Source organism: Dendropsophus ebraccatus, chromosome 9, assembly GCF_027789765.1.
Source record: "Dendropsophus ebraccatus isolate aDenEbr1 chromosome 9, aDenEbr1.pat, whole genome shotgun sequence".
Taxonomy (NCBI): domain Eukaryota; kingdom Metazoa; phylum Chordata; class Amphibia; order Anura; family Hylidae; genus Dendropsophus; species Dendropsophus ebraccatus.
The window spans coordinates 50,882,096-50,904,593 of record NC_091462.1 but is presented as its reverse complement, the minus strand read 5'-3'; the positions used below and the strand labels follow the sequence as shown (position 1 = coordinate 50,904,593).

Here is a 22,498-nt window from a genome sequence, read left to right as displayed (position 1 = left end):
ATTATGGATGTATGTCCACTTACAAGCAATGTTTCTAGGCAAAAATATGTATAGACATATAAGTAAAAACTACCTGCCTTCAGGCAACCACACAACTTTGCTATATATAAAGACCTTAGATGCTACTCTTTCTAGTGTACATGGTTGAAACTGGGAAAAAGAAGGGAAACGGTAACATAAGCTTAAATTTATTTGCAGACTGTCACTTTTTTTCTAAAAAAATTATGATTTATTTTGGAGCCAACAATTGTTAGACTAGCTGAGCTCTGACTTTATGCTGGGTCTTTAGTGCTAGTAAGTACTAGTACTGATGAGCGCACTTGACCTTGTGTTATGTCTGGGTTAATTCTGTATGTAATTGCTTCTCTGTAAGATATTCAAGGGCAAATGTATACAAATCAGAGGCCAGTAGAGATCCAACACTGACATCTTGTGGCTACATGCTGCATACAGGTTTTACATCATGTTATTACCACTTTCAGAATGCCTTGACTGTATTGGAAAATACTAGTACTTGGGTACTAGAAAAATAATGGGGGACTGGATCAGAGGAGAAAAAAGGCTTTTCTTTAGTAAGATATATTGCAAGGTTTCCTATATTTGCTTCTACTAACCTATGGAAAGTTTGTCGAAGGAACAGTGACAATATAGGAATAGAGATTAAAAAAATCATATTAGTTTACTTTAATAGGGCACATTGGATTGTGTTAAAATTATTAGGCTGGGTTCACACTACGTATATTCCAGTCAGTATTGTGGTCCTCATATTGCAACCAAAACCAGGAGTGGATTGAAAACACAGAAAGGATCTGTTCACGCAATGTTGAAATTGAGTGGATGGCCGCCATTTAATGGCAAATATTTGCTGTTATTTTAAAACAACGGCTGTTATATTGAAATATTGGCAGTTATTTACTGTTATATGGCGGCCATCCACTCAATTTCAACATTGTGTGGACAGAGCCTTTGTGTTTTCAATCCACTCCTGGTTTTGGTTGCAATATGAGGACCACAATACTGACTGAAATATATGTAGTGTGAACCCAGCCTCAAAGGGGTTTTCCAATCTACGAAATGGATGAGGTTACATAATCAAGGTAGATCCTGATGCTATATCTTTTCTGCACCTTCCATTAAGGTCAATGGAATTTCCACAAATTGTGCATCATTTTGGGCATCTCCCAACAGGCTGGAGTTTGCCGGGAACCCATTTGGAACCCAAATAGATGCTAACAACATTATAGTATGCTGTAGCCCAGGGATGGGGAACCTTCGGCCCTCCAGCTGTTGCAAAACTACAATTCCTATCATGCCTGGACAGACGAAGGCTGCTCCCTGTTATAGCCAATGTACTCAATTGGATAAATGGTATGATGTATTGTGCCTGTGTAAAAGATTTTGGGCAAGGAAAGTTTTGTATAATTAAAGTTTTGGGCAAGGAAACACAAAATAAGCTGACTGTCCCCCAGCCCCGTCTGCTGCATACACAATTCTGCTATTGTAGCTGTATAAGAAAAAAACACAACTGAATACAATTGTAGGCTGCATAACTGTACATCATTGTTCTACTAACATCTACTTGAATAATACTTCCAATGTTATTAAAAACATTTTTTTAGGGCAAACCTCTTGCAATTTTACCACACTGCTCCAGGGTCACTCCTGATAAGGGATAGATAGGCACCAAGTCAATGGCACCGAGACAGGGGTGTATGCCTTCATGTTGGGAGTGTTCGATGCATGTAAAGCCTTCCACACAGGAAGACACAACAGACGTGCCTATATAAATAGAAGAACAATTAATAGTTAAAGAGGCAGCATACATGTGTTCTTCATTTTTAGCATACATACAAAAGAATTTAAAAATGCATTTGGAGGACTGTTTGCTCCATTAATTAGATATGGGGACAGCTTAAAAGGGTATTCTGATCTTAACTAGCATAGTTATACTTGTAGGGATCATTAACCCCTTGCCTCTAAAGCCTGTTTTGGCCTTAAAGGGGTTGTCCGGCCCTAAAAAATTATTCACAGAATAACACACATTACAAAGTTATACAACTTTGTAATGTATGTTATGTCTGTGAATGGCCCCCTTCCCCGTGTCCCACCACCCCCACCCGTGTACCCGGAAGTGTGGTGCGCTCGGGAAGATCCGCCGGCCGCCCGAAGAAGACGTCACTGCTGAGGATCGGAGACCGTGGTCGGCACGTGACAAGTGAGTATAGCGCACCACACTTCCGGGTACACGGGTGGGGGTGGTGGGACACGGGGAAGGGGGCCATTCACAGACATAACATACATTACAAAGTTGTATAACTTTGTAATGTGTGTTATTCTGTGAATAATTTTTTTGCGCCGGACAACCCCTTTAATGACCAGGCTCACTTTTCAAAATCTGACCTGTCTCACTTTATGCGCTTATAGCTCAGTGATGCTTTAACATATGCTAGCGATTCTGAGATTGTTTTTTCGTCACATATGGCACTTTATGTTAGTGGCAAAATTTGGTCACTACTTTGTGTTTTTTTTGTGAAAAACATCAAAATATCATGAAAAATTAGCATTTTATGAACTTTGAAATTCTCTGCTTCTTAAAAAAGGAAGTCATAGCACATAAATTAGTTACTAAATCACATTATCAATATGTCTTCTTTATTCTGGCATAATTTGGTAAACATATTTTACTTTTTTAAGGTGTTACGGGGCTTAGAAATTTATTAGCAATATATCAAATTTTTATGAAATTTCCAAAATGGATTTTTTTTAGGGACCAGTTCTTTTTTTAAATGGATTTAGGAGGCTTGTATACTGGAAACCCCCATAAGTGACCCCATTTTGGAAACTAGACACCTTAAAGAATTAATCTAGGGGTATAATGAGCATTTTAACCCTACAGGGGCTGGAGGAAAGTGTTCACCATTAGGCCGTAAAAAAATGGAAAATTTAAATTTTCCAATAATATATACGTTTAGATTAAAGTTTCTAATTTTCAAAAGGAACATGAGAAAAAAACCACCCCAAAATTTGTAACGCAGGTTCTCTTGAGTACAACAGTACCCCATATGTGGGCGTAAACCAACGTATGGGCACACAGCGGGGCTCAGAAGGAAGGGAGCGCCAATTAGCTTTTTTAATGCAGATTTTGCTGAAGAAGTTTCCGAGCGCCAGGTGTGTTTGCAGTGCCCCTGTAGTGTCAGCAGAGAGAAACCCCCCCCCATAAGTCACCCCATTTTCGAAAGTACACCCCTCAAAGAATACATCTTGGTGTGTGGTGACCATTTTGACCCCACAGGTATTAGAGGAAAGTATTCAGAATTAGACAGTTAATATGAAAAACCTGAATTTTTCCAATAATATGTTAGTTTAGTTTGAAATTTCTCAATTTCACAAGGAACAGGAGAAAAAAAGTACCCCAAAATCTGTAACGCAGGTTCTCCTGAGTAGAACGGTACCCCATACGTGGGCATAAACCTCTGTATGGGCACACAGCCGGGCTCAGAAGGGAAGGAGCGCCAATTAGCATTTTCAGTGCAGATTTTGCTGAAGAAGTTTCTGAGCGCCAGGTGCGTTTGCAGAGCCCCTGTAGTGCCAGCGGAGTAAAATCTCACCATAAGTCACTCCATTTTGGAAAGTGCACCCCTCAAAGAATTCATTTTGGGGTGTGGTGAGCATTTTGACCTCACAGGTATTAGAGGAAAGTATTCAAAAGTAGACAGTAAAAATGAAAATCTCGAATTTTTCCAATAATATGTTCCTTTAGTTAGAAATTTCTCAATTTCAAGAGGAACAGGGGAGAAAATTCACCCCAAAATCTGTAAAGCAGGTTCTCCTGAGTAGAACGGTACCCCATATGTGGGCATAATCCACTCTATGGGCACACAGCGGGGCTCAGAAGGAAGGGAGCGCCAATTAGCATTTTCAGTGCAGATTTTGCTGAAGAAGTTTCTGAGCGCCAGGTGCGTTTGCAGCGTCCCTGTAGCGCAAGCGGAGTAAAAAAAAACCATAAGTCCCCCCATTTTAGAAAGTGCACCCTTCAGAGAATTCATCTTGGGGTGTGGTGAGCATTTTGACCCCACAGGTATTAGAGGAAAGTATTCAAAATTGGCCATTAAAAATGAAAAACTCGAATTTTTCCAATAATATGTTGGTTTAGTTTAAAATTTCTAAATTTTACGAGGAATAAGAGAAAAAATTCACCCCAAAATCTGTAACGCAGGTTCTCCTGAGTAGAACAGTACCCCATATGTGGGCATAAACCACTGTATGGGCACACAGCAGGGCTCAGAAGGAAGGGAGCGCCAATTTGCTGGAGCAAAACCGCAGCTAGTAATGGTTATTAGAACAGCGCAGTTACTAAAATACAATAAAAAAATGAGATTACAGGTAATGCGGGGTGGTTTACGGGCAACCTGGGGTAATCACGGGCAACCTGGGGTGGTGATGGGCAACCTGCGGTGGTTACGGGTAATCTTGAGGTGATTACAGGCAACCTGCTGTGGTTACGGCCAACGTGAGGTGGTTACGGATAAACTAAAGTGCTTATATGTAATTTGGGTTGGTTACGGCAATCTGGCGTGGTTACGGGCAATCTGGAGGGGGTCATTGGCAATTTGGGGTGGTTAGAGGCAACGTGCGGTGGTTAGGGGCAACGTGCGGTGGTTAGGGGCAACGTGCGGTGGTTACGGGCAACGTGCGGTGGTTACGGGCAACGTGCGGTGGTTACGGGCAACAGCGGTGGTCAGGGGCAACGTGGGGTGGTCAGGGGCAGCGTGCGGTGGTCAGGGGCAAGGTGCGGTGGTCAGAGGCAGTGTGTGGTGGTCTGAGGCGACGTGCGGTGGTCAGAGGCAACGTGCGGTGGTTAGAGGCGACGTGCGGAGGTTAGAGGCGACGTGCGGAGGTTAGAGGCGACGTGCGGTGGTTAAAGGCAAAGTGCGGAGGTTAGAGGCGACGTGCGGTGGTTAAAGGCAAAGTGCGGTGGTTAGAGGCAACGTGCGGTGGTTAGAGGCAGTGTGCGGTGGTTAGAGGCGACATGCGGTGGTTAGAGGCGACGTGCGGTAGTTAGAGGCAGTGTGCGGTGGTTAGAGGCAGTGTGCGGTGGTTAGAGGCCACGTGCGGTGGTTAGAGGCGACGTGCGGTGGTTAGAGGCAGTGTGCGGTGGTTAGAGGCGACGTGCGGTGGTTAGAGGCGACGTGGGGTGGTTAGAGGCAACGTGCGGTGGTTAGAGGCAACGTGCGGTGGTTAGAGGCAACGTGCGGTGGTTAGAGGCAACGTGCGGTGGTTAGAGGCAGTGTGCGGTGGTTAGAGGCGACATGCGGTGGTTAGAGGCGACGTGGGGTGGTTAGAGGCAGTGTGCGGTGGTTACGGTCAACGTGTGGTGGTTACGGGCAACGTGCGGTGGTTGCGTGCAATCTGGGGAGGTTACGTGCAATCTGGCGTGATTACGGACAACCTGGGGCGGTTACAGGCAACCTGGGGCGGTTATGGGTAATCTGGGGGGTTAGGGGTAATCTGGGAGTAAACTGCAGTTATTACTATAATAAAAAAAAGTGTGTGTTTTATTTTTTTGTGTGTTTGTCACTTTTTGTACTTTTACACATTTGTTTCACTGTATTACTATGATTACTGTGATATTTTCTATCACAGTAATCATAGTTCAGTGACAGAGACCAAATTGGTCTCTGTCACTTTAAATTTTCAGAGTTGGCTGGTTGTGAAGCGCATGCGCACTTTACAACCAGCCAGGACGTCGAGGAGGAAGGAGCTCCAGGATCAGGTAACGTATATGGGGAAGGGGGGTGACTGGGGTACGGGGGTGACAGGGGGGCGACACTGTAACACTTTTTATCCCCTGTCACCAATGATTTATATAGTATATAGTATATAGTGTATACCGCCGATCGCCTGCTCCGGGACCACACGGGGGGGTCCCCGATCACTGCCCCATGCTCTCCGCTACCTCCGGTGGCGGAGAGCATGGGGCTTTGATCATTATTTTATTTCCATCCCTGCGAACAAACATCGTTTGTTCGCAGGGATGGGGGCGGCCATCTTGGATCTGATGGCCGCCCGGGTACGGTGAACTGGGGTCTGATCGGGGGGCTGATCTGGGGTCTGAGGGGACATTTTTCATCTCCCCCCACCGTGGATTCACGGTGGGGGGAGATGAAAGCTCTCGGCGGCGCCGGTAATTCCCGGTACCGGAGATCACCGCTATAACGGTAATAGCGGTGATCTCCGGTATCTGAGGACGAGGGGAGGGGGGCCGGGGGACATACTAGTTGTGGCGGTGGGGGGAGGCAACGTGCTGCAGCCTCCCCCCGCCGCCCGATCGCCGGATTTTTACAAATCTCCCCATAGACGCTGCAGTCGCATTGACCGCGGCGTTTATGGGGTTAACTGCCTGGGGGGAGCGCGGCTCCCCTCCGGGCAGAGGCAGCAGGGGGATGCTGTGTGACACAGCCTCCTCCTGCTGCCCGATCGCATCTAGGGACAGAGGGGGGAGGCAGGGAAGCCATGACGTTCCTGGAACGTCATATTGCGGGAACTACCTGCTTTACATGACGTTCCAGGAACGTCATTTTGCGGCAAGGGGTTAAAGGGGTAGTCCACCCAAAAAAAAATTCTTTCAAATCAACTGCTACCATGAAGTGCCAGAGATTTGTAATTTACTTCTATTAAAAAATCTCATGCCTTCCAGTACTTATCAGCTGCTGTATGCCTAACAGGAAGTTGTATTATTTCCAGTCTGGAGAGCAGGAGAGGTTTTCTATGGGGATTTGCTCCTGCATTGGACAGTTCCTGACATGGACAGAGGAGGCAACAGAGAGCACTGGGTCAGACAGGAAAGAAAACACCACTTCCTGCTGGACACACAGCAGCTGATAAGTACTGGAAGACTTAAGATTTTTTAATAGAAGTGAATTACAAATCTCTGGCACTTTATGGCACCAGTTGATTTAAAAGAAGAAAATTTTGGTGGACTACCCCTTTAAGTTCAATATTTTTTCAAATACATTCATTTAGCAAACTTTTCTCCTCCGGATATGCCATTCTTTTCTGCTCTGAAAACCAGCTCTGAAGTTCCAGTAGCGGCTGCGAATGGCCGTTGGAAGCTAGGAGAACACCGGGAGAATGGAGTTTATTATTTTATATGTATGGCAAGTGCTGCACGGAAACAAATAAAGAAAACCACTCAAGGGCCACAATAAGGCGTGTATAGCTCTAAATGGCTGTCCTCCACTAATGTGAACTGATACTCTCTGTGTGGCCACCAATCACATGGTGATGTGAACTAATTTACAAGGAATAAAAGAGGGAAAAGACTGGTAAGTGCTGCAAGTTACCTTCTTCTTAAAAGTGTTTGTGGATGACGCCGATTATACACTGAGCACTAGAGATGAGCAAACCGGGTTCGGGTTCGAGTCCATCCGAACCCGATCGTTCGGCATTTGATTAGCGGGGGCTGCTGAACTTGGATAAAGCTCTAAGGTTGTCTGGAAAACATGGATACAGCCAATGACTCTATCCATGTTTTCCACATAGCCTTAGGGCTTTATCCAACTTCAGCAGCCACTGCTAATCAAATGCCGAAAGTTTGGGTTCGGATTGACTCGAGCATGCTTGAGATTCGCTCATCTCTACTGAGCACCAATTAGGCTTAAAGGAGTTATCCAGCGCTACAAAAACATGGCCACTTTCTTCCAGAGACAGCCCCTCTCTTGTCTCCAGCTTGGGCGGGGTTTTTCTGCTCAGTTCCATTGAAGTGAATGAAGCTTAATTACAAACCGCACCTGAACTGGAGACAAGAGTCGTGTTGTCTCTGAAAGAAAGTGGCCGTGTTTTTGTAGCACTGGATAACCCCTTTAACAGGGCGTTCCAGATACTACGCTGCCGGATTAGAAGCAATGCTTACTTATCTTACTGTGTATGTGTAATACTGTACTGTTTTACCACAACTTTGGAAGTCAATGCCCCACAGACCAGAAGACACTACCAAACAAGATCATCTTCCAGAATCTATATAAATGATAGGTTGTCTATGCTGTCAACACACTATGTAACTATGTATATGTGTATTACTGCAAACCATATAAGCAATGCTCCACCTAACAAACTTATTGAAATAAAATCTACAAATAGCATATATCATCTATGATTTTTTTTTATCCTTGTCAATAATAGGGTTAAACAAACAAACAAAAAAAAAAAAAGAAACATGCACAAATTCATGTGTCCAGACGAAGCGTTAAACATTTTATAGGCTTTTCATTTCCCTGGCAAATGAAGTAATTTAATTAACAGCTTTTTTTAATTCCCTTGGGATCTCTTTTTCACTTGCTCAGCTAAAATAATGTTCACAAATGATGTTGAGATCTTAAAGCAACAGCGAGCAAATTTATTAAATCATGGGATGTCATGAGGGCCTTTTATGGCCTATTCATTACATCTTGTGACTTTTGGTTCAGCAATACCGAGTAAGCAAAAGACGATATTCAACAAAGTACAAGGTGCCATTGTATTGTGTGTGACACTGCTTACCATCACCTACATATCGGGTGGAAATCATATTTTTATTTATTATTATTATTTTTTTTTTTATTTGTGGACTGGGAAAATCCTTTGATGGGCACGGACTTTCCACTTCAGTTTTTATGGACAATACACACAATGCTGAAGGAGTGATATTTCTGTCCTATATCTAACCACACCCATATTGAGAATGGGTGTCCCAAGTCCCAATGTAATTTTAATGGTGGTTATTGCAATATTCTAGTTTAGATGTACTAATTAGCCTTTGGTTGTGTCTTTAATTGAAAAGTCCATTGAATTTAATAATAAAAACGGAGAAAGGACGGTGAAAAAAAGAAAACGACGTCCGGAAATAATTGTCATGATCATTATTTTGACGTCCACACACATAATGTCCGTCATTTCCTACACTGTGTGCATTGGACGTCCGTCATCCCATTGACTTCAATGCATTGCATTCAGTTAAATCGGAGCAATAACAGACGACTTTTAAGAGAGAAATAGCGGACGCCTTTTCTCTTTTTTGGACGTTGTGTGAACATAGGCGTAGGGTGTAGTCATACTACTCTAAAAAAAAGGCAGAACCCTTACTCCAGTGCACAAACAATGCAACACTACAGAGTTAGATGACAAGCTCTGCCCTGCTACATCTGTACATAAAAACAACGCTTTACATCGAGGGAAAGAATAAAGGGAGTGTTCACACATTCAGGTTTTAATTGCAATTACTGAATACAAAGCCAGCGACAGATCATTAATAGGGCACACATACTGTATAAAGGAAAGATTGAGACTTCTCCTCTTTCCTTGCTTTGTATTCAATAATTGTAATTAAAAACCTGAACGTATGAACATATACAAAATTATCAAATAATGAGAAGCAATGAACACCATCATCAATGAGACAGAAGAAGAGGAATAATGACATAATATTAACAAATATTAGAATAAAGAAGCCAATCTGTGACATACAATGCTTGCAAACGATAGAATAATATAAATAATCTATTGTACTGTGCAAGCAGATATTTCAGGCTAAGGGTGGTGATGGTGGTGGGGGTCTATAGCGTCCTTGAGTAAGAGCAATTACATGAATGAACAAGAAAAATGTACTCATGATCAGGGCCGTATTTACCACTAGGCACTCGGGCAGGGGGAAGGAAACAACTTTTTCTTGTTTTTATTTTTTTAGTCCCCCACCTCTTGTTCAAACTTGTCAGTAAATCTGGCGTCTGTTCAAACCCCAGGCCAGCTGACTGAAGGGGAAAGGAGCAGTATACTTCAGCAGGCTGAGTCAGCTGGCCTGGGGTTTGAACAGGTGAAGAGTGAGGTAAAGACTGCAACGTAGTCCGTCTCTGTCTAGTTCCTAGAGAGTGAGAGTCTCCTATGGACTAGGGAGACCGAGGAGCGCCGTCCCACTGGCGTGAAGACCGGATTCCCGAACGTCTCTGCACTGTGGTTTTGTTTATGTTTTGATTATTGTGTACTATACATTTTTTGAACAAAGAAAGAATCAGAAAAAAACATAATTGAAGTCCTGAGTCTTTTATTGCTATAGTGTCTATGCCCTAGGCCTGCACCGCCTCTCCGCCCCTCCTCCCCGCCCTCCTTACCATTAGGAATGCCTCAGGCAGGATTTTTCCTAGTTATTACCTGTCTGAACACTGCACATGGGCGTTAACGATCCAACACATGTGCAGTGTTCAGACAGGTGATGAATAGGAGAAAATTGTAAAGAGGGGAGAAGGGATGGTGGGGCATTGCAATCCTAGAGCATGGGTCCTTTAGGCCACACTAATTTGACACAGGGCTGCAAGTTTAAAAGTTGTTTTTTAGGACAATAATTGCATCACCTGCTGAACGGATCCCAGGACAGATCTTGGATTAAAAGCATCTATCTGATGGTACAAGCGGTTTGGGGGGACAGATTGTGGGTACAGAGTCGCTTTAATACTGTACATCTCAAGCCACCATGACAGATATCTGCAGGAAGTGGTATAAACTTTCCAGTCTGAAACAGTGTTCTCTGCTGCCACCTGTGAGTCAGTAACTGTCCAAAGCAGGACAGTGGCAGCAGATAATACTGTGTCAAATTGCAAAGAATACACCACTTCCTGCAGGATATACAGCAGCTGATGAGTACTGGAAGACTTGAGATTTTTTAATGAAAGTTAAAAAACTGTATCACTTTCTGACACCAGTTGAATTGAAAGATTTTTTTTCTGCCAGAATACCCCTTTAAAGCGGAACTATGGCGCATATCAGCAGCTCAATAACTTCTAACCTCAGGCTGTGAATCATTCTTTTTTTTCCTCCCCCCCATTCTGGAGATATGATCTAATTGCTTGTGGGGTATATCAGCAGGTTCATTTGGCAGAACCTGCTAATAGTGCCACCTTAAATCAACATTATACTAGGTGTCTTCCTTCCTGTCAAATTGTAGTCCATGCTCCAGCCTTGCTAATATTTGGTATTTTCTCTGGTCTCTTTTCATTTATATATATATATTATTTTTTTTTTGAACAAAGAAAAGACGAAATATCGGCACGGAGGGAGAACGGACCACAGTTTGGCCATACATATACATAAACATTAATTTAAACATAGAAAACTTAAAAAAACGTAAATGGGAGACACGTATGCTTTAATAGGAGCAGAAGGCATAAATACTGTGTGATATTGCCATCTGCTGGATACATCTGTTATGTCACTTTTAAAATGGGAGACATTATTAAAGAGATTATCACTGAGTTTACTGTGGTCTACCTGAAATCAGCATAAACTAGTGACAGTGATACAATGAAGAAGATTAGTGACAGATACACTGATTCCAGGGTTGTATTACTAATGTTGTGTAATGCAGATGTATCTGTGCTGAGGACACAGAGCACAGAAAAGTAGTCCTCCCCAATAGGGGTAATAAGTCAGGTATTGGGGACATGCATTAAAGTATGCTAACCCAGCCCAGGCTACGTTCACATCACATTTATGATGTACATGTAGCATGTATGCTGGAGAAATAGAGGTTAAACTAGCCTATAGGGTAAAGGCGGTCTTTTGTCTTCTGGTCAGTTTAGGTAAGCATACTGAAGACAAAAAAAAGAGATACCGCAGTATGACTATCAGTATGCTTTGGGAGCTTTTCCCAGTGTGTATGTTAACAGAGGCTATAAATAGAATGTGAACAGAGCCTTATAGATAATATAAATTAAAGTGTTCTGACACGGTGAACCAGCGGCCATTCTGTACTTTTATTCATGGGAGTCAGACAGATTCGTTTCAGACTTATTACATCAACTCTTATAAGTGAGGAAACAGCTCATGAGCATTTCACTTACCGATCTGTTCACTAGTGGAGACGATGGTAAGAACTGACCGGTTGTAGTCATAGTTGGAAAACACGTTGAGCACAGCTGTGTCTGGATGCTGCTGACCTGTCATTATAAAATAAATGGCTTTTCTCCAAGTACATATTTCCAATAATGATCCCTAATCATGTAAACCACGGACAGTCATTACCTAGTTACCTGGGTAGAGTACTACGAGCCGGGAAGGTTTCCAGAGCACAGGAGACAGGGAGCAGAACCAAAGTGTTCAATTGTTATCTTAACTATTCATAGATAGCAAAATCATTCCATATACCCCATAATGCAGGGGGACTTGTTTAATACATTTCTGACTCTTTATACTTCATCCTCTTCCTTATGGTCTATGGAGACCATGCTCATGGGCCTATACTAAGGAGTCAAAGAAGGCTTCAAGCTAAAATTTAGCACTATTCGAACAGGGATTAAAGTGGTTATCCAGCACTACAAAAACATGGCCACTTTCCCCCTCCTGTTGTCTCCAGTTTGGGTGGGGTTTTGAAACTCGTTCCATTAAAGTAAATGGAGCTTAATTGCAAACCGCACCTGAACTGGAAACAACAGTAGGGGGAAAAGTGGCCATAGCATTTAAATAGCATTGGGGGACACGGCTGCTTTCCCCATTGGGAGAACTGCTTTTCTGTACCCATTTCCTTACGGTAGGTTTCCCCTTTCCTTTGGATTAGGATCCATTACCATTCTTTATAAAAAAAAAGTGCAGGAAAGTGGATCTTTGGTAGAACGGACGCTGAATGCAATTGAATCTGCATCCGTTCTTTACTGCAGTGCCGGCATTGCATTGAAGTTAATGCAAAGGTGCTTGCTCTGTTTACATCGTTATTTTAACACCTGTTCTTTACAATGGGTGTTAAAATAATGAACATGCCTATTATTTCAGGACGCTGTTCACCAAACAGCGTCCGAAAACAATAGCTGTTCACACAATGTACGGTCTGCGGCCGTACTTTACACTGAAGTGAATGGTTAATTGATTTGCAGGCACACAGACGGTGCCTGCAAGTCAATGTTAAAAAATATTGTTCCTGCAGCTGATACAGCAGTACCAGCTGCAGGAATGGACCCGGTGGCCAGCAGTTTAACACTGTGCATTGCTAATAACGTTTTTTTTTTACCTTTTTGAATATAGTAGGGAGTAAACACTGTCCTGTACATATTATATTCACCTGGTGTCTGGAGGTGGTGACAGATTAAAGGCACAACTGTTCCTAGTATAGTATCCCTAGAGGACAATTATTTTGCGATTCAATACCTTATTGTGGGACCTGATTTATAAAACTGTCCCCAATGGGTGCACAGACTTCTATAGTTTTTGTGTTTTTGCAGATTATATGACATGCAGTTTAATACCTTAGTGGACATAGGATAAGTGGAGTACTATGGTGTGTAAATTGGAATCTATTGATACTTATTAAACACAACATAAAATCTATAAGACAGTCAAAATCCCCCACAAGCACCAAGTGTGATCAGCGTGAGAATCTACACTTGTGATCACTATACAATGCAGCTCCATTTTCATCAACCTGTTTTAGATTTCTTTTACTGAAAACCATGAACAAGGTATCCTGACCACCAAGAACACTAAGGACCAATATACATGCTCATAAACCACATGACTTTAGTTTATGATGTGCTCTGAGCAATTCGGAGAAAAGAAAACACATTTTCTGACAATTTCTCCAGGTTCCATCCAGGAAAAAGAACAAGAATGAATAGAATAACTGCAGGCGGAATTTGCTGTCAGCGTGATCCTCTGCAGAAGTAAATTGTTTTGTCTGCGTAATGGAGTATAATAGCTGTAATTTCACTTGAACCAAAGCCACTAATAAGACTGCGAAGCGTTTATCTAAGGCCCAGGGTATCCCACCAGCAAACGGCTGGCAGATTGCTGGGTGCAATCGCTTAATCACTAGGCTGATAACCTAATCCCATAAAACCACTAAGGAGCCAAGGAAATAAAAGATTGGCCTCCACTGATTTGCCAGGCGGTGAAGTTGTGTTAAGTAAACTAGAAAGTGTAATGAATAATATAGCATGTTGTCCAATACCCGAGGCGTTTTCTGCTGCCAACAAGACATACAGGAAAAGTTGTCCAGTTCTATTATTCCATCTCGGATCACATTATTTTATGTTACTAAGCAAATCCACATGGTAGGGATGATGAAAACATTTGTACATTATGACTATTTCATATAACATTGCTAGAACTCAGTGGTATGTATACAAGAGGGTGGGCACTATAACAAGGATCCGGCTCCTATTATGGCTTCTGATTTTGCAACCCAGGACAGCAGGACCTTCTATTTCCCCTTCTACTTCCTGACATTGCAGTCCCTGGGGACAGGAATCCTGTATAGTTTATTACTAGAGATGAGGGAACCTCGAGCATGCTCGAGTCCATCCGAACCCAAACTTTCGGCATTTGATTAGCGGTGGCTGCTGAAGTTGGATAAAGCCCTAAGGCTATGTGGAAAACATGGATATAGTCATTGGCTGTATCCATGTTTTCCAGACAACCTCAGAGCTTTATCCAACTTCAGCAGCCCCAGCTAATACAAATGCCGATGGTTCGGGTTCGGATAGACTCGAACCCGAACCCGGTTCGCTCATCTCTATTTATTACCCTTAGGGTAGCTTCACACGTACCACATACCAGGCGATTTTACGCTGAGAGTTCCACAGCCAAATCTGCTGCAATGTAAAGCCCTTTCCCACTTAACCCACCACTGCCAGGCTAATACACTACCTGCCCACGCTCCCGCATGCTTCTCAGGCCCCGGCTCCCTGGTGTCCCGCTCAGCCAATCAGTAGCTGCGGTGTGACAGCGCGTTGATTGACTGAGCGGGACGTCAAGGAGCTGGGAGCCTGAGAAGCAAAAGGGAGCGCGGGCAGGTAGTGTATTAGCCCGGCAGTGGTCTGAAGGGGCTGAATTGTAAGCTACACACCACCTGAAAACAGGGGTGGCACTGTTTTTGCAAAAAAGTAAAAGCTACTGGTTGTGGGTATAAGGCCGAGGAGGTGTAAATCAGTCACGTGGTCGCTGTCAGTGAAGTTCATCCTGGCCGGTGCTGCAATAACAGCCAGGTGAACTTCATTTCTTTTAATTGGGATGCGGGCTCATTCAGGTGTGCCCACATTCCAAATCCCCATAGCAGACAATGTAAAGTACAGCTGGAGCTGCACTTTACATTGTCTGAACCGTCAGTTTTCTATGCAGCCACATGGAATCCTGGAAAGAGTGTATACAGAGTGTACACACTCTGGATGGGATTCTATAGGACGCATTGTTATTTCAATTTTCAATAAATAGCGGCCGGTGTTGCAACGGCCGTTATTTATTAAAAATTTACATTGTGTGAAGAGGGTCAAAATATCAGGATGGGGGTTGTGAACCAAGCTTGGTAACAGGGGTGTAGGAACAAAATAAAATCAGTGTTGGAATCAGAGCACCCATGTCTGCAAAATTATGTTAAAACATGTTTCCACTACTGCATTAGGCTCAAAAATTGCAAAAAAAAAAACCTACATCAAAAACGCAAAGTGTGAACTAGGCCTCAAAAGGTAGAGATGTGTTTCATTATATGATCTAAATCAATGTCTTCCATAAGTAAGGATAGGTCTCATATACCAAGAAACCAACATTTTTATATGCCCACATTGTTAAGAAAATACACCTCATCACATTACAAGTGATATTTATGATGATATTAAACTATTATCTCATTCTCCATAGACATTCAGGGTTTGTACGGGACTGAATGAAAATCTAGATATCCAGACTTTGGGATTTAATGCCTAAATGGCACACAACCCATATTAGCATTGAAGTTTCTTTGTAGTCCCCAGCTCAGCGAAAAAGCAGTCTGTTACCAGTGAGCAGGAATTTGCACCATTAAAAAAAAATTGTTAAAATCTAAAAATTAAGAGCCTGAGGCGTTTTGCAGCAAATATTCTTTATGATGTTTCTTTATGTTCTAAATGAGAGGATCTAATTTGTGAGTGATGAGGCAATGATTCTGTCAATCTGGCTCCCATAAAAACTTATGGGCAATACAAAAGTTCAACACAATAGCAATGAGAAATCGCTTTGTGAGGAAGGAAGTCATTATTCCTGGTTCACATAGGAGGAAAGCGGAAACAAATATCATATGCCTAATGCTTTATAAATTACTTTGGGCTATAAAAATGGCTTGCATCAAATTCCATTGGCGCGGGTCATTGCACAAAAATCTTGGTCATATTTGAACCAGAATTATAAGAAATCCATAAGCTTTTCACCAAAACAAGCTGCTTAGATCAATGCAACTGATTTTCAGTCACAGAAATTTCTGTAAAAATATATGTATGTGTGAATACACCTCCGACCCCCACAAACAACAAAGAAATGGGAGCAGCCCTTTAGGTATGGCACTATTTTTTCAATACATTTATGCCAAAAACTGGTATAAATAAAGTGACTGTACCACCAGGCCCAGGCTGAAGCACTGAAGGTGGGCCGACCCCTCTTAGTGGGAGGAAACCCCTGCCCCTCTATGATAGGGTTCCATTGATTCTAATGGAGTCACGTCATGGAGGGGCTGGGGTTTCTTCCCACTGGGGGTGGGTCTGCCCGCCTAGAGTGCTTCTGCCTGGACCTGGTGGTACAGTCACTTTAAATTCATAAAAGGTGATAAAAATGGATGTCCTTGTGCACATTTACTCTCTAGGAGATCCATGATATGTTGGGGTTACTTTAGGATTGGTTTGAGAAGTAAAGTCCATATTTGTTGCAGCTTGGAGGCTGGATTCTCACGGCTGGAGTCCTAAGTGAACATATAAAGGGAATAATGTAAGGAGCTTTCTGGTAGTTTTAAAGCAAGGATTGGGAACCTTCGTCCCTCAAGCTGTTGCAAAACTACAATTCCTATCATGCCTAGGATTGGGAACCTTTGGCCCTCCAGCTGTTGCAAAACTACAATTCCCATCATGCCTATGATTGGGAACCATCGGCCCTCCAGCTGTTGGAAAACTAGAGTTCCCATCATGCCTTAGATTGGGAACCTTTGGCCCTCCAGCTGCTGCAAAACTACAACTCCCATCATGCCTACACAGCCTTTGGCTCTCCAGGCATGATAGGAATTGTAGTTTTTCAACAGCTGGAGGGCCAAAGGTTCCCCATCCCTGTTTTAAAGGAAAACTATAAGCAGGTTCACAAATCTAACCTGCTGATAGGTCCCTACAGCCCATGGGGCACTGAGGATGAAGGTCATTTTTTTACCTTTATCCTCTGCACTGTTTTCAGGAACTTTGTAGTTTTTAGATCTGGAATTGAGACAGTTTGGTGCTACCACCCTCCGTGCTTCAGTCGGCCACTTCTAACGAATATTGGGCCAGCACTCTGCGGTGATGTCACTCTAGAGCTCATCACTGCAGAGCACCGCACAATATTCATTAGGACGGCTGGCCGGAACAGTGCACTGAGGGTGGTAGTCCCGTACCAGTGCATTAAACTGCCTCATTCAAATATCATTTACATAGACTACAAAGTGTCAAAAAACAGCACAGAGAATCAAGGTAAGAAAATGACCTTCATCCTCAGCACCCCGTGCACTATAGGGACATTTCAGCAGGTTAGAGGCTTGTGACCTGCTAACAGTTCGAAAAGTATTAGTACACCTTTAATAACTGACAGCCAAACGATGGTTCAGCCATCACTTATCTCTCCCATCCTTCCCATTCACAGAAATTCACAGCTTAGCATGGCTGATAAGTAGGTGTCTGACCACTGGGACCACCACCATCATCATAGGAATGGATGTCAATTGTTCCCAGGTGGATGGAGTGGCAGTGCAAATATATGTCCACCACTCCATTTTTTTATTTTTTTTTTTACAATTCTGAACATATCCAGTGCTCGGCTGTGTTCAAAATTCCCATAGAAAATGAATGGAGCTATGACCAAGCATGTGCGCTGCCACTTCAATCGCCCTAGGAACAGTTGACCACAAAGTATGTTCCAAGTTTAGTTTTTTGTAATAATGCCACTAGTAAGTGTTGTACCAGTATATTGATAGAGTTTCATGATTGCCTTCCTTTTGGAATAAAAAGGTGTTTCTCAGTAATGTCGCTGAACATCCTAGTGATCTGAATGGATTTACCTACAGGGCATTATGCAGAGATGGGCTCCTCTGTTGCTTCACTAGCCTATAAGGAAAATAAGTAGCTGGCATATTGCTCACTCCAGGACAGGAAGCAGCTTCCCCTGTAGAGAAATCAGCTACAGATGAACCGAGCACAGAGAATAAGCCCCCAGCCAGGGCTTTGTTTCTTGGGTTTAGTGCCTATGAGGATATACTGTATGCACACAGATTTTTAAGGTTTTTTTAAGGGGGCAAAGGACTCCCACACTTAATTTTAGAATTACAGTAAAAACCTAGATATGTGACCTGCCTAGCTGCAATGGACTGGACTTCACCATATCTGATTAAATGAGTAAAGGGCGGTGACACAAAGGAAACCCCAGTGATACCTATCTTTCTCTTCCTGTAGAGATACGGAGACAGTCATACTCACCGCAACTATTATATAAAGCAGCACGGGCAATTCTCTCAATATTATCTTTATTCCTGGCCTCCGAAACATTTAACAGGCAGGCTACTAAACTTTTTCCAAGCTTGGTAGAAGTCATTGCTTTCTGAAAAAAATCAAAATATTTTATTAAATACATGTAGCATTTATTATATCTAGTAGTCATTTACTGATTAGTCTGTAGTTATATAGTGTGTAGATGTTCTGCAGCACATTGAGGAGAGAGAGGCTGGTTCTGCAGTGTAAGTAGAAAGTGCTGCACCCTAGAGCTTTAAATGCACCCAACTCTAAGGGTACTATTACACGGGCCGATGGGGCCCCGATAATACCTGTAAACGAGCGCCAATCTGCTAGATCATCGCTCGTTTACTGGGCCTATTACACGGCCCGATAATCGTTTAACAGGGGCTGCATGGACATCGTTACCAATGTCCTTGCAGCCCTTGCTTAAACTCTATACATTACCTATCCCTGCTGCAAGGCTCCTCTTGCGCTATTCTTCTCCCCGAGTCCCGCGCGCTGCAGCTTCAGAGCAGCCTGTCTTAGCTGAAAGGCCACTCAGCCAATCACTGGCAGCGGCGGTCCCGAACAGTGATTGGCTGAGCGACCTGTCAGCTCAGACAGGCTGCTCCGAAGCTGCAGCGCGTAGGACCCGGGGAGAAGGAGACCGCAAGAGGAGCCCTGCAGCAGGGATAAGTAATGTATAGAGTTTGGAAATCGTGAGCCGTGCACTGCTATCATACGTAGCAATGCGTGGTCTGCGCCCAACGATTATAGGTCCAAACCTATATCAATGATCGTTGTCATCAGCTGATCGTTGTGTTTACTACACGGAGCGATAATCAGACTGATAGGGCCGATTATCGTTCCATGTAATAGTGCCCCAACATGACCTGACAGATAAAGCAACGGTGTCACCCACATTACTAGCCACAGAAATACAAAATGCGGGATGGGAATGTGGGAGGCACCAAAACCCAGAGCAGATACCAGAATAAATGTGTCAAAACCCAGAATTTATTCAGACCCCATATCAAATCTCCAAATGAATTCAGACCCCAAAAATATTAATAACGACAAATCAGCTGGTTTCATAAAGTTATACAGATTTGTAATTTACTTCGATTTAAAAAATCTCCAGCCATCCAGTACTAGAGATGAGCGAACCTCAAGCATGCTCGAGTCCATCTGAACCCAAACTTTCGGCATTTGATTAGCGGTGGCATGTTTTCTATGTAGAAAACATGGATATAGTCATTGGCTGTATCCATGTTTTCCAGACAACCTTAGAGCTTTATCCAAGTTCAGCAGCCGCCACTAATCAAATGCCGAACAATTGGGTTCGGATGGACTCGAGCATGCTCGAGGTTCCCTCATCTCTATCCAGTACTTATCATCTGCTGTGTGTCCTGTATGAAATGTTGTTTTCTTTTCAGTGTGACACAGTACTCTCTGCTGCCACCCCTGTCCAAGACAGGAAATGTCCAGAGCTAAACAGGTTTTCTATGGGGATTTCCTACTGCTCTTGACATTTCCTGACACCAACAGAGACTGAAAAGAAAACTTCCTGCAGGACATACAGCAGCTGATAAGTACTGGAAGACTTTAGATTTTTTAATAGAAGTAAATTACAATTCTATTACTAAATTACAAAAGATTTTTGCCGGAGTACCTCTTTAATTCAACCCCCAGGGTAAATCAAGAAAATAAGCTCAGTCCTCAGATCAGACTGAGGGCATCAAACCTCATCCTCGTTCCCTGCTCATCTTTATTTCCAGGCACCGTTAGGTAGACGAGTGCTAGGCCTGATGTAGCAGAGGGGCCTTTGGGCAAGCTAGGCTCCGAAGCCCAATGAAGACCTCTATGGCTCGGCCACATGGCATCTGTTGCTATGTATGTATGCATGTATGAATTAGAGTTATAGAGTGAATCACACCATTGTAATACAGAACCTGTCCCTGCTTCATGCTGCATGAAACTGATGACATTCTCCCTTTAGTCCACCTCCAGTTTCTAACCCCTTTAGTGTCATGTCTCAGCATAGGCTACAACCAAGACAGGGAGCAGCTGCAGAAACACAGGTTACATAAGCAGCCTCCGTATGTGGGGTCATTAACAGCAGACATAGGCAGCATAGTAAAGACCCTGTGTGTTCGGGCAGCAGACCTCTAAGGCGTATGGGAAGGAAGCATGTTTACCTCGTACTCTGCCGGCAGTCCTACTATGGCAAGTCGCAGAGACCAAACTTATCCACTACAACATCGCCACCTTGTGTCAGAACAGTAGTAGTGCACAGCATCAATTCTTTCATTTTGTTTTGTAGATATAATATTTCACCGTTCAAGAACTCCATGTTGTTTACTTTCTGGAAATACATAGCTGTTGTTCCAGATCATAGGAAAAATGGAAATGTATCTGTCCAGTCACAAAACATTTGATATGTAGTAAGTAGTAGTGGGCTGAAAACTCTAGTTACTGACATAAAGGGACAAAAGCAGTCCCCTTTGGCTACACATTGGGCCCATTCACCATTCTGATGGGATCTCACCTTCTGGGGCTCTCACCTCTGCATCTATACCTCCCACCAGTCAGAACCGTTGTATGTCGTAGTACTTATTTCCAATGGTCACAACTGAGACCCTGTAAAACTACTTTCATATGTATTTTTATGGCATGAATGCACAATGCAATGCAGTTTAGCTACAGGTATTCCCTTCTGACAAATTTGTGTCTTCAGTATTGTGTCAGAGCAAGGACTGGCCCTAACACTGCCATGTACATCCAGTTGTCGAACTGGACTCCAAAGGAAAAGTAAAGGGGACAGAGAAAGTAATGGCAGTAGATGGGTAAATATATCAGAAAGTTTAACCAATTGCCTCCTCCATTATGGACATATAAGGCCCCTTTCACACATCTGTTCATTTTGTCCGTGGACATAATGTGGACCCATTCTTTTCTATAAGCCCATACACACATCCATAGCAGTGTTATGGATCTGTGTTGGGACCGTGATACACCTATTCTCAATGTATGGGTCCATGCAAATACAGACGGTTACAGATGCACACCTGCAATGCTGTCCATAGATGTGGGTGCCCGGCTGCAAATAGCACTATGGAAGGGTGAATCAGACCTAATGTCTCCACTTAAGCTGCTACCATGCCTCTCACTGAGGGACCTGAATGTGTATTCTGATTAACAAGGCACATTACTGTGTCAGAAAAGCAAGCCTTGCAGTGTGTAATATATAGACATATGGCTTGGCACCACTACAATACTACCAGGAAAGGAAAACTGGGGTACAACCAATCCTAAAATAACACAATAAGTAAAACAACAAGGAAAGGAAAAGCATCACGCAATAGTGCCCACTCAAGGAGGTTCATAAAATAGCTTCATTACATCAGGATAGCACTAAAACCATTTCAAATTATACATGCCACAGATACAGTACAATACATAGGGTGGCTAACTCAAAATAAGCTATAACACATTCTGTGATACTGGGGGGGTCACATACACTAAAGTTCAAAAGTTTGGGGTCACCCAAACAATTTTGTGTTTTCCATGAAAAGTCACACTTCTTCACCACCATACGTTGTGAAATGAATAGAAAATAGAGTCAACACAAGACAAGGTTAGAAATAATGATTTGTATTTGAAATAACATTGTTTTTACATCAAACTTTGCTTTCGTCAAAGAATACACCTTTTGCAGCAATTACAGCATTGCACACCTTTGGCATTCTAGCTATTAATCTGATGAGGTAAGCTGGAGAAATTGCACCCCACGCTTCTAGAAGCAGCTCCCACAAGTTGGATTGGTTGGGTGGGCACTTCTGGCGTACCATACGGTCAAGCTGCTCTCACAACAGCTCAATGGGGTTCAGATCTGGTGACTGCGCTGGCCACTCCATTACCGATAGAATACCAGCTGCCTGCTTCTGCTGTAAATAGTTCTTGCACAATTTGCAGATGTGTTTAGGGTCATTGTCCTGTTGTAGGATGAAATTGGC

The 22,498-nt window shown here is 43.0% G+C and overlaps 1 protein-coding gene across 5 annotated transcripts in view; it reads right to left on the bottom strand.

Annotated features, from left to right (window-relative positions):
• The window catches only part of FTCDNL1 (formiminotransferase cyclodeaminase N-terminal like), a 30,491-nt gene extending 9,768 nt beyond the window's left edge, over nucleotides 1-20,723 (bottom strand). For 2 of the 5 annotated variants that reach the window (XM_069985237.1, XM_069985242.1), the window contains exons 1-4: nucleotides 20,435-20,644; nucleotides 18,468-18,588; nucleotides 11,868-11,963; nucleotides 1,627-1,779 (exon numbers count right to left, since the gene is read on the bottom strand). In XM_069985237.1, coding sequence (XP_069841338.1) covers nucleotides 1,627-1,779; nucleotides 11,868-11,963; nucleotides 18,468-18,588; nucleotides 20,435-20,524 — 460 coding nt within the window. In that variant the 5' untranslated portion in view covers nucleotides 20,525-20,644. Of the gene's footprint in view, nucleotides 1-1,626; nucleotides 1,780-11,867; nucleotides 11,964-18,467; nucleotides 18,589-20,418; nucleotides 20,645-20,680 lie in introns of those variants that run through there. The other 3 variants (XM_069985240.1, XM_069985239.1, XM_069985241.1) reach the window with 3 other exon arrangements.
• Between the last annotated feature and the right edge of the window lie 1,775 nt (nucleotides 20,724-22,498).